Source organism: Athene cunicularia (genome assembly GCF_003259725.1).
Source record: "Athene cunicularia isolate RWA chromosome 4 unlocalized genomic scaffold, athCun1 chr4_part3, whole genome shotgun sequence".
In the NCBI taxonomy this organism is placed as follows: domain Eukaryota; kingdom Metazoa; phylum Chordata; class Aves; order Strigiformes; family Strigidae; genus Athene; species Athene cunicularia.
In genome coordinates this window covers 10,426,194-10,444,446 of record NW_020799100.1, presented here as the reverse complement: position 1 = coordinate 10,444,446, position 18,253 = coordinate 10,426,194, and the positions used below count along the sequence as shown (strand labels likewise).

Here is an 18,253-nt window from a genome sequence, read left to right as displayed (position 1 = left end):
ACTTCTTTTTCCAAACAATCTGTTAGATAAAAAGTAAACGCCACGCTATGTGAGGATGAGCAGTCTGTTCAAACAATTTCACTATGACCCTTCCTTGTCTCAGATGAGCCATGGAGCCAGCCCCCACACTGCACTGCGGAGGAGGCACACGGCTGCGTTGTAGTTTATCTACTCCAAACTTAGTTGCAAGTTTGGTTTAGATTTAATTTTTTTTTATGGTTAGAATGCAACATGAGCCAGAATGTTTGCTAGTCATTTAAACAGTTGGATCAGAAGATGAGCAAACAAGTACACCCATAACAAGTTGTTGGTTGTTACAGTCATTTTCACGTAAGGGAAGGAGGTATTGAAATTTTTGTATTCTGGAGATCCATCTAGCTTCTGTTGCTTTGAGTCTGTCTTTGGATTGCATAAAAGAACACACATTTCTCTCTGTAAATAGGTGCAGTGTGATGTAGCTATCTGCAGCAAAAACACTGGGTGGGGAAGGCTCTCTCATCCTAATGTTGGATTTGATACTGTGTCCGTCATGTAAGTCTAAATCAGGTTTGCATTGAGCTAGTGCCAGTGGATAGTTGCTCTGCTGCACCGCAGTGTACTTGCTTGTGTTGATGGAATTTCTTTCTGTCCTGACCCCAAATAGCATGTGGCCTGACTAAAGGAGGGTTGTAACACAAGCAAAATGATCAGATTACCACATACCCATCTTATTAGTTACCTGGTTTTAAATGCTAAGCTAGAAAAAGTGTAGAAAAAGTGTTACACACTTAGTTGCTTTGTCTGCTGTGATGCTTTTTGTGTATTAGCAATGTTCCTTAAAGATCCTTGGCTCCAGCATCTTTTGGGGATGGGCAGGAGCATCTCCAAGAACCCTTGTCAACTAGTGATGTCTACATCAAAAGAAAGCAATACTTGTAAGTGATGTGGAAATCATGAGCTGGCATACATGTCCTTGTAACTACCCGAACTGAATTACCATGTACTGTATTTTCCCTTTCTTCCACTCCTCCCAGCTTTCTTCCTGTAAAAAGTATACCTGCCTGAATAGAAGGCAGCTTTTATCAGTTCATGGTGCATTTAGAAAATCTCCTTATATTAATAAAAAGTTAGTGTATGTTATCAATAAAATGCAAATAAACACTGGACACTGTAGTATGTAATCCTAACCTCCATATTAAATGGGAAATATTTTGCTTCCTAAAGAGTTTCTGGTTAGTATGTATCAGCTCTAAAATTCTGTCATTTTTTGATCACATAGATCTGCTGCTTTTGAAATCAGTTGGCTTCCAGAAGCAGCCTGCTCTAGTTACTAAAGTGAGATACATCATCAAGTAAAACTTGTGTTTGTTTTCTGAACCTCTCAGTAATGTTGCTGATAAAAGTTACTGTCCTGACAAGTCACTCTATTAAAAAAAAAAAAAAAAAGAGAGAGAGAGAAAGAAGAAAACTTTATTTTTAAAAAAGCCATTGTTTTCCTTGGATTTTTGTTCCAGGTGCTTTCTGTTCCTCATCTGATGCTGGTCTTCTTGGATACTTTTGGTGTACAGAGAAGGGATAATTCTCTAATTCCAGTGTCATCTTCTGGTCCAGCTTTTCATGTACAGTCCTCTTATAAAACTCCCAAGTTAGTAGATTCAAACTATGTACTAGTTTCCTGCATGAGTGCTTTTATTCTTATGACCTTCTCAGTGAGCTGCTGACCCTAATAGGAGTTCTACTGCAGTATCCAACAGTACTAAATATAAATTCTAAGAATCCAAGGATTTTTAGCAGGATCTTGCTTTCTCCACTGACTGTTTTGCTAACCCTTTTACCCCTGTGCTTGGTAAGCCTGATCATGTGAATTGTATTTATTTTTATTTTACTCAACAGAGTGAGAGAGAATGTATGTGAAAGTGATTAGCAACATTTATGCTCATCTTGTTCAATGCTCTTTCACTCATACTTGAAAAAATTATCAGTCATACTGTTTTCAAAGAGCTTTTGAATTTTAGCACACAGAAATTACTAGTACCTAGTAAATGCCTTTTCTTTGCTTCTGAAGTTCCATTTTAGTGAGTTATAAACCCATTGTTCACTGTTTCTTGCATAGTCAGCATGACTCTGGTTGGTGTGTCCAAATATCTCAACATAAACATTTTTAGTGAAGCCTGAGTCATATGCTTACCAAAGAAATGGCAGTAACTTTCAAAAACAAAACAGTAAACAACCTCTTAACTTGGTTATAAGTTCTTATTTATCTGATATAACTTTTCTATATCATTAAGTCCACGTGCATGGATAGTAATGACGAAATAGCCATTAAACATATTTTTTCCTTAGTATGCAGCCTGTGATTCCTGCTTAAGTCTGTAAACCCACTAGTTTTGGATACAAGTTAACTTTTGTTATTCCATTATGGGAGTGCCCCAGGGATCCACAATCCAGATGGTAGTGAAAAGCGTATTGTCATCGATTAGGGGACACAGGGAAGAGCCAGGTGCTCTCAGTTGTGATAAAATGACATTGGATTACTGTCTGATACTAGTTTTATCTTCCACATGTTTAAAATAGTAGATTCTACATATTTAAAATAATAAGTTACTTCAGCCTTCCACCAGTTAGCAAAAACTTTGTTTTCCAAAACATCATCCATGGCTAAGGATGCTCTTCAGTAATTCTGTTGGCTTCATAGGAAAAGCTCTTCGACTAGGAAGAGGAATGTTAAGTATTCAAGGAGGTTTCAACTCAGGGCTTTTAATGAATGTCGTCTTTATTTTGTCATGCTGGATAAAGCTTAGATGGTACCTCATAAAGCATAGTACGTAGAATCGAATTCATCTGTTCAAGGTAGGTTAAACATAACCTGGATTAGGAGTGGGGAAAGGAGACATGCTGAAAGGAGGCTGGAGAGGCTATTGTATGAGAGTTGACTAAACGGGTTTAGCTTGGGTAGTCAAGTAAGACTGATTACTATCTATAAATACAGCAGGGGGATAAATGAGAATGAAGTGCTATTTAAGTCGAAAGGAAAAAAAACAAACCATAAAGCACCTCTAAATATGTCTCATCTAGATATGAGAAGGTGTTTTCCACAATTGTCCTGTTTTGGTTCTGGGGACAGGAAACCTTACTTCCTTGTGCTTTGTAAACTAAGGGAAAGAATTTTGTAATGTGATACCAGTTGCAGGTGGGCTTTACAACTGATGATTCAGGGTGTTTGTTTCAGTATTTAATTTTGACAGATCTTGCATAACTTATTACAGCTCCCTATGAGAAGTTGCATTCTCTCCACTTTACAAATGGGGACAAATGAGGTGATGGGACTTGTCTGATGCCATACATTAAAACAGGGAAAGAGATACAGAAGAACTAGAAAGTGAGGGCATCCTAGTTCTGTTCCACTGTTGTTGCCTACATGAAACAGTACCTTGCTTTTAGAAGTATTTGTCATCCAGTGAGAAAATTGCAACTGAAATATATGGGTGACTTACCTGAATTTCTAAATGTTAGACTTGGGTAGCTTTCACTGAAGAGCCAGTAAACTAGCCCAGAAATAAGTTGCCACAAACTGATGTTTTAAATGATTTAAAGGACAGGCACTAGAATTTATTTTACATAGCTATTTTTAAATATACTGAATTTTAGAAGACTTCATAGGCCAAATCATGGTAGATCATTAGCCTACTGTAGAAGGTCTAATGTTGTTACTTACCTCTTAACCAAGATTTTAAGTCTCAACTTTTTTTACATTAAGTATTCTAATAACATTTTGCTACTTTTACAAAGTTGCATGCAAAGCTGTAGAACTATGTAAGATTCTGCGTTAACATTTCGGGAAAAAAAAAAAAAAAGAAAAATTTGGTTCTTGAATTCCCCCACCCCATCTAATAGGAGTTTAATGTTTCTGAACTATGTGGTAAATAATCACAAGGATAGTCTATAAAACTTCTAGAGACACTTCAGTAAAACTGTGCTAAAGGCCATCAGTGATGCTGGCTTAATTTAGTATAATGTAACATAGTCCTGTTTTCAATATAGTCAAAACGTTTTATATTTGAGCCATTTGCAGGTGCCAGTGCATTTCTATAACTGAGGTTTCTTGGTTGTGTTATAACTGAATGGAATGTTTTGGCAACTGATAAAAATTTGGGGTTTTAAATATGTTTAATGAAATTATCAGTCTTCAAATTTAATGTAATATTGTGGTCTTATATTCTTAACAGATCTGAATCAGAAAGCATTAATTTCTAGTTATTTCTTATGGAACTTGGTGGTGCAATGGTAATGTTAATGAGTATATGTGACCAATGAGATAAAAGACTACCTGTGGCTTAGGAAAATTTTGAACTATGAATTATTGAAGGTCAGAAGAGTGTTCTGCAGAAATGCTAGTACATGTTTGCTTTTTTTTTTTTTTTTTTTTTCCCCCTGTTTCCTAAACATTTGTTACTGGCCACTGTAAGAGTCAGTGTTCTGGGCTAATGGACCTTTGGCATGATTTAGTGGAATTAGTCTGCTACTCTAGGTAGAGTAATTCTGCAGTATTACCTGAACTTTCCAGTAGTTCATTTATTATGTTGTCTAGTTGCTACAACTTTGTGATCATTTCAGGTAGTTTCATTGCTGATACACAGAAAAGTCTATATTCCTCAGAACAAGCTTCTGTATGTACTTCATATCATTAGTCTCTTCTGGATTTTTTTTTTTAAAGGCTGAAAAGACTAGTGCATTGGTCTTCAAGCTTCCTTAAAAATAAATACAGTGTAACAGAATGTGGAAGATTTCAGTTTAAAAAGAAAAGCTACACAATGTGGAGGCTGACTTGGCAGATTAAATTCACAGAGGATGGAAATTTACTTACATTAGCAACCTTTGTGCTTGCCTGAAATCTTACTGGTTTTACTGTTTGTTTTTATAACAAAACGTTCACTTGGATGTGCAGTAGCCCATGCCATGCTGATGTTCAGTTTGCTCACATTCAGGTCTAGAAACTTCAGTGAAATATGTTGAATGAAACAAACACAAGTAGGTGGCAATTAGTTATAGTGCTTAGAATATCTTAAGAGACAAAGGTTGAGAAACACTTCAATTAAGACCTACTCTTTGGGGGTGCTTTTTAATGTTTTACACAAGTAGTGCTCCAGTATGCTGCCCTTCACAAGAGCCAGGGCTCTAACTTAAATTAGCCATTGAAGAGCTTGATTGGACTTCACCAGTGTTGTTGACAAACATTTTAATTAACTTACTGGATTTCTAAAGACAGCGCAAGTTCATTTATTATGCTTCTCTCTTCTTTAAGGTTTATTTTACTTTTTTGTATATTTCTGAACAAGTTACACTGCCAAGTTTGGATATCTGAATTATTACACTGTGCACATGAGTATGACTGTATTATATAACAATAGGGGACTGGTGATGTTTCAGCAATACTAGTATTGGTACAAGTGACCAGTAAGGAGTACTTCGGGTGTTGGTTTGACTCAAAGCAAATACTATCTCTCCATAAGGTTTGTTTCTACAATAAATATCACAATATCAACCGTATATGTGCCTCCCTTTTTTGGCTGTGATCCTTTTTTTTAGCATTATTTTTTGAACAGAAATACTCAGGAGATAGATTAGCAGAGCTGACAGTAACCTTGGTGTATATTTAACTTGACAAACTTAACATTACGCTCTGTTCAGACGTAAAGGTTGTGGCTGAGGGGCCAGCTGCTGTTTTATTTTGGTAAAGTACTGCATTGCAAAGGTTAAAGATTTCAGTTACGGTAGAGGGGATGGAAGACGAGAGTTCTTCTGGAGAAGCTAGCAGGTTTAGCATCAGAGCTTAGTTAACTTCTTGCCTACTTAGATGCTTTAAATAAAATAAAAAAGTCAAGTCAGCATGCACTGCTGGTATCTTGCTGTTTCACAAACACTAGCTTTTTGGAAATTTCAGTTGGTTCATTAGTTTTGGAGCTAGTGGTAACACAGGTTTACAAGCAAAGTCTAGCTCCCTGTAGATTTTGCTGGTTATAATGAAGACTTACCTCTTGCTCAAACCCAAGAACATTTCAATGAAGAATAGTTACAATGATGCCTAAGACTGAATTTTCCTGAAGTTCATAGTTAGTTTAAAACTGTTCTTTGTGGCTCTTAGATGTTTTGCATGAGATAGTTTAACTCGGCTCAAAGCAGTTTTTTAAAACTATATGGTTATAAATTTCTAAGGTGATGATGAATGGGTTCCTTATAGCTAGCTTTATCTGTTGCATGCGAATAAATTGCATGAGTAAAAAAGTAGCAGTAAAAGGATTATTGAACCTAGAAAACTGGAATTTAATAGCTGGAGGTTTTTAAAGCAAAGATTGAAACTTACTGCCATCCAATCACAGAAGAATTTTTACATTTTTAGTGACTTGAAAGTATTGAAGTAAGGCAACAAGCTATATTTCTCTGTCTTGTAAATGACCTTATGAATGATACATGAGACATTATATAAACTTAGATTGAAAGTTCATTAAATAATGTAAATGTAAGGGCAAAAAAATTAATAGGTTTTTTTTTTTAAATACAAAATCTATTATTTTTTTTTTTATTAAGGGAAACAAAATAAGTTAGGTGGAATATATTTTGTTTGTCTCTTTTGTTTTCAAGGTTTGGCTTGAGCAACAAGTTTGATACAGAATTTCCTTCTGTTCTGACAGGGAAGGTAAGTGTGAGATTAAACTGTTCTTTTAAATGGAAAGATCCAGTGCATCCAGTGTTTCCTGTGTTACAGATACATGCTTGTGAATCCACAGTGCAGTGCAGGGCAGCACTCCACTGCAGACTGTTGAATTAACTCTGTCCTGTATGAACTAACTACCTGATTGATGACCAGTCCCTACAGTATACTTTGAAACAAGAAAAAACGATTTGCAGTGATTGCTATCGTTATTGACATTCCAAACACAGAAAAGCTCAACATGGCATCATACTGTTTTCATGCAGGCAATCCACATGAAAGCCAGACTCACTTAACCTTGCTTTGTAGATATCTGGAGTTTGTGCTACCTCCTTTGTGAATTAAATGATTTCAAATACTGAACCTCTCAATATGTCTATCAAGCCTTGAGTTTATATTCAGACAGATCTCCACAAGAGAATCTATTTTATCTGAAGCTTTAAGCAACAAAACATTGTAGTGTCAAATCTACGAAATAAGTTTTTCATACATTTTCAGAAATACAATAGTTGTTTAGTTCTGAAAATTAGTGGTGACAGTGTCTCTTGCATTCTCTGTCATGTTACTAAATACAAGTTTAATAAATATTCATTTGTAGCTAATAATTCATGAACTCTTGTAACAAAATTCTTGGTTATGGTTTTAAATTAGTTTCATAATTTTATTTCTTTTAGACTTTTAAATTTTGAATTCCTTCTCTCTTGGATTTTTTTCTTTCTGCTGTGTCACTCTCTAGTGTTTTTATTTTGCTTCAATTAATATCCCCCTTGTGTATCTCTTCCAGAATTTGTGAGGAAAAATTTTACTTGGCTCTTAGTGCTTTCTTTAATGTTATACCATACAGCTACACTACCTCTGCAGCCTCTTGCAGTGGCTGTTGAGTCATATTAACAATATACTACAATGCAGCTGGATGGCATCTCCTGGTTCTGCCAAATCATCTGGGGTTTTTCTCCTTCATTTTCATCCCAGAGTATAATGAATAAAATACTTGCTTTGAATTTGTCTCTAGATTTTTTTGACAGCAGTGCAATTAAAAAGCAGGTTACTATTTGGAGTTTTTAGTTGTTAAAAGACTGCGTGGAAACTCTGGCCTTGCTTCAAAATCTCAATGAGCTCAAAAGGAAGTCTTACTGATTCCATAGTGTCTAGTATGAGGGCTGGTGATAATACCATTTGCATTTTACTACTTTGCATGTCTGAGGTTTATTCTTTTCTGTGAAGCTCCTTCTGATCACTGAAGAGCCACAGAATACTGTTTGGAAGTAATAATTTTTATGTTCTTTTAGTTAAGTTGTAGTTTGTTATAAATAAGCCTACAGAAAATACCTATCAGAAGATGTTAAAACTTCATTTGATGATGTAATTTTTTCTTCTTTCTGCCTTTCTAAAGTATGTTTGTATGTATTAAAAAGCCAAACCAAACCCAGCCCCTGCAGCCTACACTTTTTAATATGAGCATCAATGCCTATCACACTTTACGCTTGATTGTCCTTCTCTTGTTAATTTAGACAGTGACCAAGAGTTTAATTTGAAGTTCATTTGACTGCTTGGACGTGATTTAGCAGAGGAGAGAGGAAGTTCTTCTACTTGGCATTTACCCTCCTTGTTCTATAGATGTGGTCAGTGAGAACATAAATCACATGAGCAGGGATTTGCTGTATATAGGTATGCTTCTGTTGAGAATCTTGATATCCTGTTATCTTTTTCTCATAAGTGGATTTGAGGGGCTTTCTAAGTAAGAAGACTTTGAAAATAAATTAGTTCCCTTTTGTGAGGGGAAAACACCAATCAAATAAGATAGTAAACACATTTCTTCTTACTACCTGCCACACGCTGCCATGAAAGACAATAAAACCAGTTGTGGGTTTTTTGGTTTTTAATACTTTCATGAATTGCAAGAAATAAGTAATCTGCTTCTTCCTCTGATTATGGCAATCAATCACTGTTATCGCTATTGAAAATGAAAACTTAGTTTTTTCCGGTAAGAGGGTTTTCTTCAGATAACCCTGATAAATAATTCACAACATTAAGCATTATAGTCTATTGATACACCACTTTAAGATCTTTTACTGTGCTTAAAATATGAATTTTTACTTTTTATGAAATCACAATTTATGAATAGCATAGTGACTGTTTATATTAACAATTTGTGATTAAAATGTTTACTGTGAACCTGGATTAGTACACAGCTAATATAAGGCAATGTCATACTTTATTCAGAATGTCTGTGTAACATTGTTTAATGGCTTTGTTGTCCATTGTGAATTGATATTAATAATATATCCCATCTGCTAATGGAGTGTAAAAGGTGAAGCTATTAGGTGGGGTTGATAGATTTCTCTATGGTAATGTTTTTCTTTTTAATAAGCACAAATGAAGATCTAGGTTTTTAAACACAAGATTAAAATCTATCCAATGCATGAGAAAAATCCAAAATAGATAAAACTAGCTATGCCTTTCACCCAGAAGCACTAACTTTGGATTTTTGCCACTGCATAGTCTTAGGAATTTACTTAAGCTTCCTGACCCTCGGTTTGACCAACTACGTGATGATGGTAGTAAACCTTCTGCTAGTTTTCTTTTTTTATATTGGAAATACCCATTCTTCTTCACCCATCTTCCCTACCTCCTCGTCTCCCAGTCTGGATAGTTATTGTAAATTAGCCTCAAACTAAGATGCATGTAATTACATCTTAAATATTTGAGACATGTTTGTTGCTTTTTTGGGGAGAGGTCAGTGTGTATATCTGAGGATAAAACATAGACAGTAAAACAGTAAAGGAAAGGAAAATATCAGGTAGGTCAGATGTTGGGCCTAGATGATTTAGCTAGGTTGACTTAACATTTATCTTTCAGTATGAGATGCAAGCTTCAGCTGATTTATAAAAGCTGAGCTTAGGCTATCGAACAGTGCATTCTTTTCGATGGAATATTTTAAGAAAAGATTTGACTACACTTAATACAGAGGCAATACTTAACTTTCAATAATGTGATTGGACTTTGGCCTAAATTTAAATTCTGTATGCTACAGTTCTATAGGATTATTAATTCTTTTAAAGCAAGCATTTAAAAGCTTTTAACAAAATACTCTTCATAATACATGACACAATAGCACACACTGCTCCAGGTGACAAGAAAATTATGAAGTCAGTGAACTTTAAGGAAAAAAGTGGAGTTTCCTGCCCTGGTCTTAAAACAATAAGAGTCCTATACAGAGATTACTGTGCAACACAGGGAAACGTAAGCCATAAAACGTGGTCTTGGTATTGTGATCCCATTGCAACATGTGATTGATAGGGTTTGTGATCATGATTGAAGGAGAAAGATCAGGCCTGCTGGGCTTTACTTGCTTTCTTCCTGTGTTTGTAGATTCTCTGGCATCCTGTTGTAAAATATTATGACACCCCCTCCTTTCCTTTAATGTTTTTTTTTTCCCCTCCCTTAAAGACCTAAAAGGAACTAATGTCTCTTTACAAGGTGTACTGCACAGCCAGAAGCTATGTACTTATCTCATTCTTTTCAAGACCAAGTCAGAAACGGTGAGAATTTCCAAAATTACTCAAATCTAGAGTTTCTTAGGAAGCTTTTGCTGTGCAGGAGGTGCTGTTAATTCTCCATTTGATTCAAATACATTAGTCATTTCACATTAACCTTTCAATATCTGTACCTCCAAGAAAGGCAAGACAAAATTATGACAGAAAATCAAGAAAATTATTTGGTGACTGTTTCATTTGGAACAGTGATTTTATTTACAGATATTTTGATCTTTGTGACAGTATAACAATGTTTAACTCTTACTGAGCTGTAAACTGAGAGCAACAAAACTGTGTTTTGCTTCTATTTATCACAAAATGAGGCTTATTTTGGTCACCAGTTCCTTTAGTTTCAAATGAAGATCTGTCATTGGCTGACAGAAATATTTATTGTGATTACATTTCTTAAACAGAGGAATACATGTAGTAGTTTGGGTTAGCCAAAACCATTTTAAGTAATTTCATCTTATGTTGCAGCTGAGAGGTTTGCCTTTACATGAAAGTATTTGATACATTAGCGGCCAGTAGTGATGCTTTCATAATACTATATTAAGGTAAACATCATGCTGAAATTTCTGAAATAGGTATTTTCTCTGTTTCTTGGTGGCATCCAAGGTTGGTTTTGCGTTTAGCTGTTGGCAGTGCTGTGCTCTACAGGAAGGAGAGCACTTCAACACTGTTCTTAGAAAGTAGCATCAAACTGTTAACCTGATGTGAACAGCGACTCTCTTAAAAGTAGTGCAGAAATAGGGAATCTCACCATCCCAGTACTTGCTTATTAGGTCCCCATTTTTTTCTGCCAGCTGTGATCTAAATCTAGTTGGCTTCTCTTCATGTTGGATGTTATCACTGATTATAAGGTTTCTTCATGTTAAACTACATTCTAGAGTGTGCAATTCCATTGTTTTTGGTAGGTTTGTACAGCTGTATTTTGGGGTTGGGGTGTCATGTTGTGAAGGTCGGGTAAACTTTGTGGCTAATAGAAAAAGAAACATTCTCTTTTCTTAGTGGGAATCATTGCAAAAGTACTAATGGGGTCAAGAAAAAACTATTTTTATCCTTCAGACAAACTGAATGATACATATAAATTGCGAAAGACTTATCAAAGAAAGTGGCATTTGTATGTATCTGTTAGGAACATATAAACTTCCTTAAGAGCTGAGAATGCTAGTTTGTTAATGTATGTGATCTCAATTTACTTTGAAGCATGTCTGGCTGTAGAAGCTGTACAACGTTACTTGTACTGCATGCAACCAACCCAGTTGTACTTTACTGTAAAACATTTTCCCACACTGATGATGAAATGGTCTTGGTCACGTGCATCTGATATTTGTTACATCCTAAATACAAGAGCCATCATTGGCAAAGAGATCTGTAAAACCTTCTGTTTCAGATACATGCAAGTACATGCTAGTTTTCCACATTACAATGTGATTTTTTTTTCTGTTTGTTGAAAATGACCCAATACATGGGATCTCTGTTTCTCTTTGTAATTTTCTTTCTCTTTCTTTCTCTTTCTTTCTTTCTTTCTTTCTTTCTTTCTTTCTTTCTTTCTTTCTTTCTTTCTTTAACCATCTATTGTAAAAATATTTTTTACTTGCTTCATTTGTATATGTAAAAAAAATTATGACCATCTGTTTAATGGGGGGAAGGGGTGTGTGTGTGCCTTTATAATTGCAAAAGAAATACTTTCTGTACACTTATTAATTCCTGCAGTAAAATAATCACAGTGTTAAATTATGTTCTTATATTACTAACTGTAGGCCTGGCTTGTGTACAAACCCAGATGACCTCTGACTCCATACTGCATGATCTGAATGGCCAGGAAACAGATGTTGTATTTATTTACTCCCTTTCCTGCAATGTTTTATTGAATTTAGCTCTTGTGAATAGGCGGAGGTAGCAGGATCAGGTCCTCTCCATTTCCTGTCCCATAGTTTTGCTCCTTTTGTGAAAGGAGTCTTTGTCATTAAATTAATGCTTTTGTTGTTGTTGCCCTTGTTTGCAGCATCAAATGAACAGTTAGGCTTGCTTGTTGGGAAGGATTATGTAGTAGTTGCACAGCTTTGTATGCAGACTAATGCTAGCGAATTTTTTCTTCAACATGGCAAGTGGTAAAGAAAGATTTCTTTTTTTTTTTTAGTTGTACCTGACTGGTCAAGTCTTTCAAAGCTGGATCTGATTATTCTGCTTTGTGCATTTGAATCCTGGATTGTGTTACAATTAAGAGTGCCATCTTGGAGTCAGTACCACAAATCCATATTTGACTTGTCAGATATAACCTATTTAGATTCTGTAGATAGATATGGGATTTGGGGTATGTAAATAGGTAAGTGCTCTCTTTCATAAGAAACATGCTGCTAGTAGAGAAAGTAGCTTATTTTCGATAGAAAATGTGGTTTTCCACTGTGACTCTGTACTGGCAACATATAGAAAATACTATTTTGAGTAAGCTCTGTTGAATATTCCTCAATTTAAATAAGTTGTTGTTCAACATCTAGGCTTTATTCATAACCCTGTACAAGATGCATTTCTTTGCCTTGAATATAATCCAATATATGTCTTTCCCAGCTTTCATATTTTAGAAAGCAGCCACAAGTGAAGTTGTGGCCCCATGTTGATATGGACCACTTTAGGAATTAATCTGTGGACAGAAGCCTGCCTTCACCCAAACACAGTGTAGACTTGCATTGATATGAAATTAATTTGGACAATGTTACTCTTTTTTCCTATGTGACATGCAAGTGTTTTTACTATGAAGCTGTTCCGCATTCCCTTGGAAACAAGACTATCTGTCAGTCTTCTGTTGTTGGTTTGTTTGGTTTTTTATCAGTGTAGCCAGTGCATATCTTGTACAGCTGTGTCCCACTTCCAGTTTTGTCCAGTTTTGTTTGGGGTCATTAGGTTATCAGGACAATTGATTTATTAATGATGCAATAACTAAGGATGAGGCTGTTCATCTAATCAATGTTTAGCATTTTAATGCGAGTTTTTGCAGAGCATGCACCATAAATGAATTTGTTACAGGAAAGTGACTTTTCATGATCACTAGGTGACTAGTGGTTTAGAAGATGGGGTCGTATTGTATAATGGTATTATGTTTCATTTACATTTTAATCTGTAGAGATTTCTACTGAGAAAATGCACCCATAATTGCTTACCACTGAAGTTCTGCATTTCTGTTGCAGGTTGCCCCAGAAGAATTCAAGACCAGCATCAGTCGTGTGAATGCCTGTTTAAGAAAGAATCTCCCGGTCAATGTAAAATGGCTGCTTTGTGGCTGTCTGTGCTGCTGCTGCACTCTAGGCTGTAGCCTGTGGCCTGTAGTCTGTCTTAACAAAAGAGTAAGTACATTTCATTCTTCTTATTCTATTTATTTTGCAACTACTGATGACATTAAATTACATTTAATAGTATCATTTCCATTTCAGACCCCTTTTTTTGGTCTCTCTTGCATGCAAAAAGCTATTGTGATTTCCATTCCTTAGAAAATAAAAAAAAATGTTTCTTACTGAAGTAAATGATACCAAATTACCAATTGAATTAATATTTTTAGGAATAGCTAATCCCATCTCAGTTCAAAGAACAGGATGATAACATAAATTTTCATGATGTCTAAAGGTTGAAGAATTGAATTAAATGAGTGCAGAACTGGACAGTGACCTTCAAAGACTTCCTGAACTGGAGTGAAAATAACTTTTCCTCTTCACACACTCACACCCCAGAATAAATATTTTTTTAAAATTAAAAATAACTTTTCTTGTATGTGATAGTTACCATTAACGTTTCTGAGCTATGGTTTATTTGACATATTTTACTGTGCTTTTTCTATTAAGAACAAATGCAAATTCATTTTCTATTTGGGAGTTTAAGACTTCCATTTTATTTATTTATTTATTTCAACAGAAAGTTGACAGTTCTTGTAATCAGGTCCAAAGTAATAATTCTGAAAAACGCTTTAGCAATATCAGGTAAACATGATCTTAATTACCTCTATGGTTTACACTTAGAATTGATTTATCACAGCAGTAAATGTTTAGGAAATACATAGATGCAGTGTAATTATATTCTTTGCAGCTACAGAGTTTGTGAGACTTGTAGCCATAAAATCTTATCCACAAATGTAAATAGTATGTAGTGCAGTCGGGGAAAAAAAAACCCTCTCACACTTCTCAATTTAATTATAGAAAGATATCTTAAGTAAAAATCTGTTAAAAAGTAATACTTCTGGATTTTGAGAGTTTAAGATCTTTAATGAAACAAACCAAAAGCAAAAACAAGGAATAGGTATTGCTTTTCAGAGAAAATAAAACAGAAGTGTTTTGTCAAACTTTCCAACTTACTCAAGGAAGTAACAGTTGCATTGACTGGCATTGAGTTTTTGGTTAAAATGAAATGCACTAAAGGCATAATATGTTAGCTTGTTGAACTGCTGGTCGATGAAGCCTGTATCACTAAAAAGTTACAGGGCTTGTTTTAGCTCATTTTAACTGCTTTTGTACATGTCCTTATTGCAGAGGAATATTCTTGAGATACACAGATGGAATATTTGCAGTTTTAAAACCATATTTAATAATCTTGTGCTAGTGAAAATCTAAATAAATGCCCATGTGATGTTGTAGTATTAATGTAATTCTCAAGGATATAAATAATATGTACCAAGTAGAATTAGGGAAGATCATGTTACTTCTGTGGGTATGCATCTGTGTATATATTAGAGAGATTTGATCACTCTAACAATCACAAGTGTAAGATGGTTCTTAATTTTCTCCTGTGGTGGGTTGAACCTGGCCAGCAACTAGGTTTACTTACCCCTCCCCATTCCCCCCGAGCAGGATGGGGAAGAGAATTGGAAGAGCAAAATTAAGAAAAACTCATGTGTTGAGATAAAGACAATTTAATAAGTGAAAGGAAAAAAAGGGAAGAAAACCAAAGTGATGCAAAGGCAAATCCCTCACCACCTCCCACCAGGAGACCGAAGCACAGCCTGTCTCTGGGCAGTAGGGTACTTCGGAAAGAATAGCCTCCTGTTTTATTGCTGAGCATGACATTACATATGGGATGTCCCTTTGGTCAGTGCTGTTCAGCAGTAGCTAAAACATTGATGTGGTATCAACACTATTTCAGTCATAGCTCTAAACCACAGCACCATGCAAACTGCTGTGAAGAAAATTAACTCCATCCCAGCCAGTCCTCATACACTCATCTAGCAACAAAAGGCATTATGAGATCCAAAGGATGGAATATGAAACTAAGCTGAAACAGGAAACAATGTGTACTTGTGAATTCCAAGGATAGCTTTGTCACTAGAAAAATTTACAAAGAAGTGGTGGATTCTCCACTATTAAGTCTCTGACTCAGAATTGAATAGCTTTGTATCTTTTTTTAAGGAGATGTAGCGCACCTACCATTATTAGCTTTAGCAAAGAAAATGGTGGATGGAATTTCATGGCATACTATGCAGGAACAAGAGTAGAACATCACAGTGGTCTTTTTTGACCTTAAGAATCACTGAAACTCAAAAAATCTCCTCCTCTCCCACAACTGTGGAAAGAACAAAACATGAAGGTTACATGTACTTTGATATCCAGGAGTTGAAAATACAGGCACTATTTGTTGTGAGACAGAGTTCTGTGGTGTTGAGATTTTTCAGGATTCAGATAATAATTACATTAGCAAAATCTGGAAAGTCCATATATGTAAATTATGTGTTGTCAGTAGACCACCTGTAGTGAGTGCAGATTTGGCCAAGAGGATGTGGGAGATTCTGGTTTTGTTGGCTTGACTATGGTAGGTAAAAATGCTGAATTCAAAAGGTTCTCTTATGAAATAAATGAATTCTGGAAAAGTTGCAGTCCTAAATTAACAAAAAAACTTGTGGGTGTTTTGTTGGGGTTTTTTTTTCTGAAGAAGATCTGATGCTGAGGAGTGGGGAGTTGAAGTGGTAGAACTTCCATTTATAATTTTTCTTTTGCTTGATTTTACTTTTATAAAACTAACTTATTTTAAAATAATCTTAAGCCAGAAATGTCATAGTAAGATTCTTCTGGATGAGGTTGGCTACTGAACCATTTATAATACAGTTCTGACTTACTTTTTAGACTAGAAGATCAATTCAGAAGTTATTAGAATGGGAAAATAACAGACTGTATCATAAGGTAAGGAAAGTTAGAGTGCTTGTTTTTTTCAGCTTTAAAAATAGTAAGGATTTTTGCATAATTGGCATGTAGAAATTTTAGTCTTGTTATAATTTCCTACTTTATACTGATCTTAAACCTGTGTCTGAAGTATTCTAGATCCTAATAATTTGATATTGCTAATGCTCATTACGTTACTAATCAAAACAATGCTGTAATACCTATTAATCCTTCAATAATTATTTTCTTAGCTTGGTTTGCACTGGAAGCTGAGTAAAAGGAAATGCGAAACTAGCAATATGATGGAATATGTAAGTATTACTTCTGTTACTTATTCAGTATTCAACATAACTGGTTTTATAGAAAAAATCCTTAATTTACTAGACTGTCGCCTGACTGAGATTTCTCAGAAGGACGTGCAGTTGTGTTTGACGTGCACCTATGAAGGATGCTTTTAACAAGAGCAGCCATGGCATATATTGAGACTAAGAAACTGTCACCACTAAATGTGTTTTCTCTTCATAACGATTCTACACATGTACTGCAGGTACACTTTTGGTCTGTCATTTGTAATGAGGGAGACCCACAGGCACTTGGTGCACTGAGGTGATTCCCACACCAGTCCATAGTTCTTTAACACTTATCCACCTTTTCCATTGGTATTCATAATTACTTTGATTCACATTATTTGCACAGAAGTGTTACATTTTTATAGTAGTGGGGTTTTGTCTGGATTTTTTTTTTTTTTTTTTTCCAGCTCTGAATTTCATAAAGATTTAACCAGGACAGACAGTCCATGTACGAAAACAGAATTCTAAATATTTTGGTGATCCTACTACTCTGCCATCCATTTTCATGTATAGATGTAAAGATTGTGTAGAGTTGAAGAGAGATAGTCATCCCAAAAAAGTTAGGCATTGTTACTCTGGGAAACATTCCCTCCTTACAAAATAGCTCAGATATATTTAGTCTGAGGTACTAGCTAATGTTGCATGGAAATTGTGCTGAAGGTTTGAACTTCTTGGTTACTGTGTTCTGTTCTTGTCTTTTTCCCTTCTTCAACAGGTAATATTAATAGAGTTCTTACCAAAATATCCCATATTTCGACCTGACTGAGGAACAGCATTTGGTCTTTCATGTTACCTGACATTTTCTACCCTTAGTGCCTTGTAGATGATTTTGGAAAGAAGATGGTCTACTTTGCTGTGACTTAAAAATGCTCTTCAGTAGAATATCTTCCTTGCTATATTACTTTCTTTTGTTAAGAAGAGAACAATTTGCACATTTTTTTTATGTTAAATGAGGCTTCTATGTTGCACTCTGAATTTTTAACATTAACAATAACTAATATAGTTGCCACTAGGGATCTAACATCAGTGCTGCTTAAACTTGTTCTGAGCATGCTGCCTTATTAATTTCTATATTTGCTGTCCTCAAACATGCATTCTAATGCTGTGTCATACTATATTTCATTCTAAATGTTGCAGTCCTATTAACCCTCAGTAGAAATGTCCAGGTAAGCGTCTTGTAGTAATGATTTTAGTATAACTTGCTTGCATAGGACTTGGAATCAACAGCACTGGTTTTGTCCTGCACTTTGCAAAATCATCATTTACATTAGGGGGTTAATTATTTTACCCACTATGGATTTGTAAATATTGACTCTTTGCTAATGTAAAGTGTGGTATGCCAAGGTTTACAGAATGTAATATAGCTCTTATTCTATTGCCAACAGTCCGACATTGTTTTATTCATTACATTTGCTAGTATCTCTCTGATTGTATAGACCCATTCACATCCTGTTTTTATGGTAAAGCCATAATGAGTTTGTACATACTATCAGATGTGTAGGGCTCAGTTGCACTTTGTTTAGTAAATGGATGAAAAATGCA

At 35.2% G+C, this 18,253-nt stretch overlaps 1 protein-coding gene across 3 annotated transcripts; it reads left to right on the top strand.

Moving 5' to 3' along the window:
• The first annotated feature begins 312 nt into the window (after nucleotides 1-312).
• Nucleotides 313-18,253, top strand: CHIC1 (cysteine rich hydrophobic domain 1). 3 transcript variants are annotated; one of them, XM_026848692.1, is made up of 7 exons: nucleotides 313-531; nucleotides 1,494-1,624; nucleotides 6,619-6,673; nucleotides 13,413-13,568; nucleotides 16,326-16,382; nucleotides 16,613-16,672; nucleotides 17,427-18,253. In XM_026848692.1, the coding sequence occupies exons 2-7, from the start codon at nucleotides 1,515-1,517 to the stop codon at nucleotides 17,475-17,477; spliced, it is 489 nt and encodes a 162-aa protein (XP_026704493.1). In that variant the 5' UTR covers nucleotides 313-531; nucleotides 1,494-1,514; the 3' UTR covers nucleotides 17,478-18,253. The 3 variants fall into 3 exon arrangements, with proteins under 3 accessions (XP_026704493.1, XP_026704495.1, XP_026704494.1); XM_026848694.1 differs by lacking the exon at nucleotides 1,494-1,624 and having other exon boundaries at nucleotides 316-531; nucleotides 6,669-6,673; XM_026848693.1 differs by lacking the exon at nucleotides 1,494-1,624 and having other exon boundaries at nucleotides 319-531.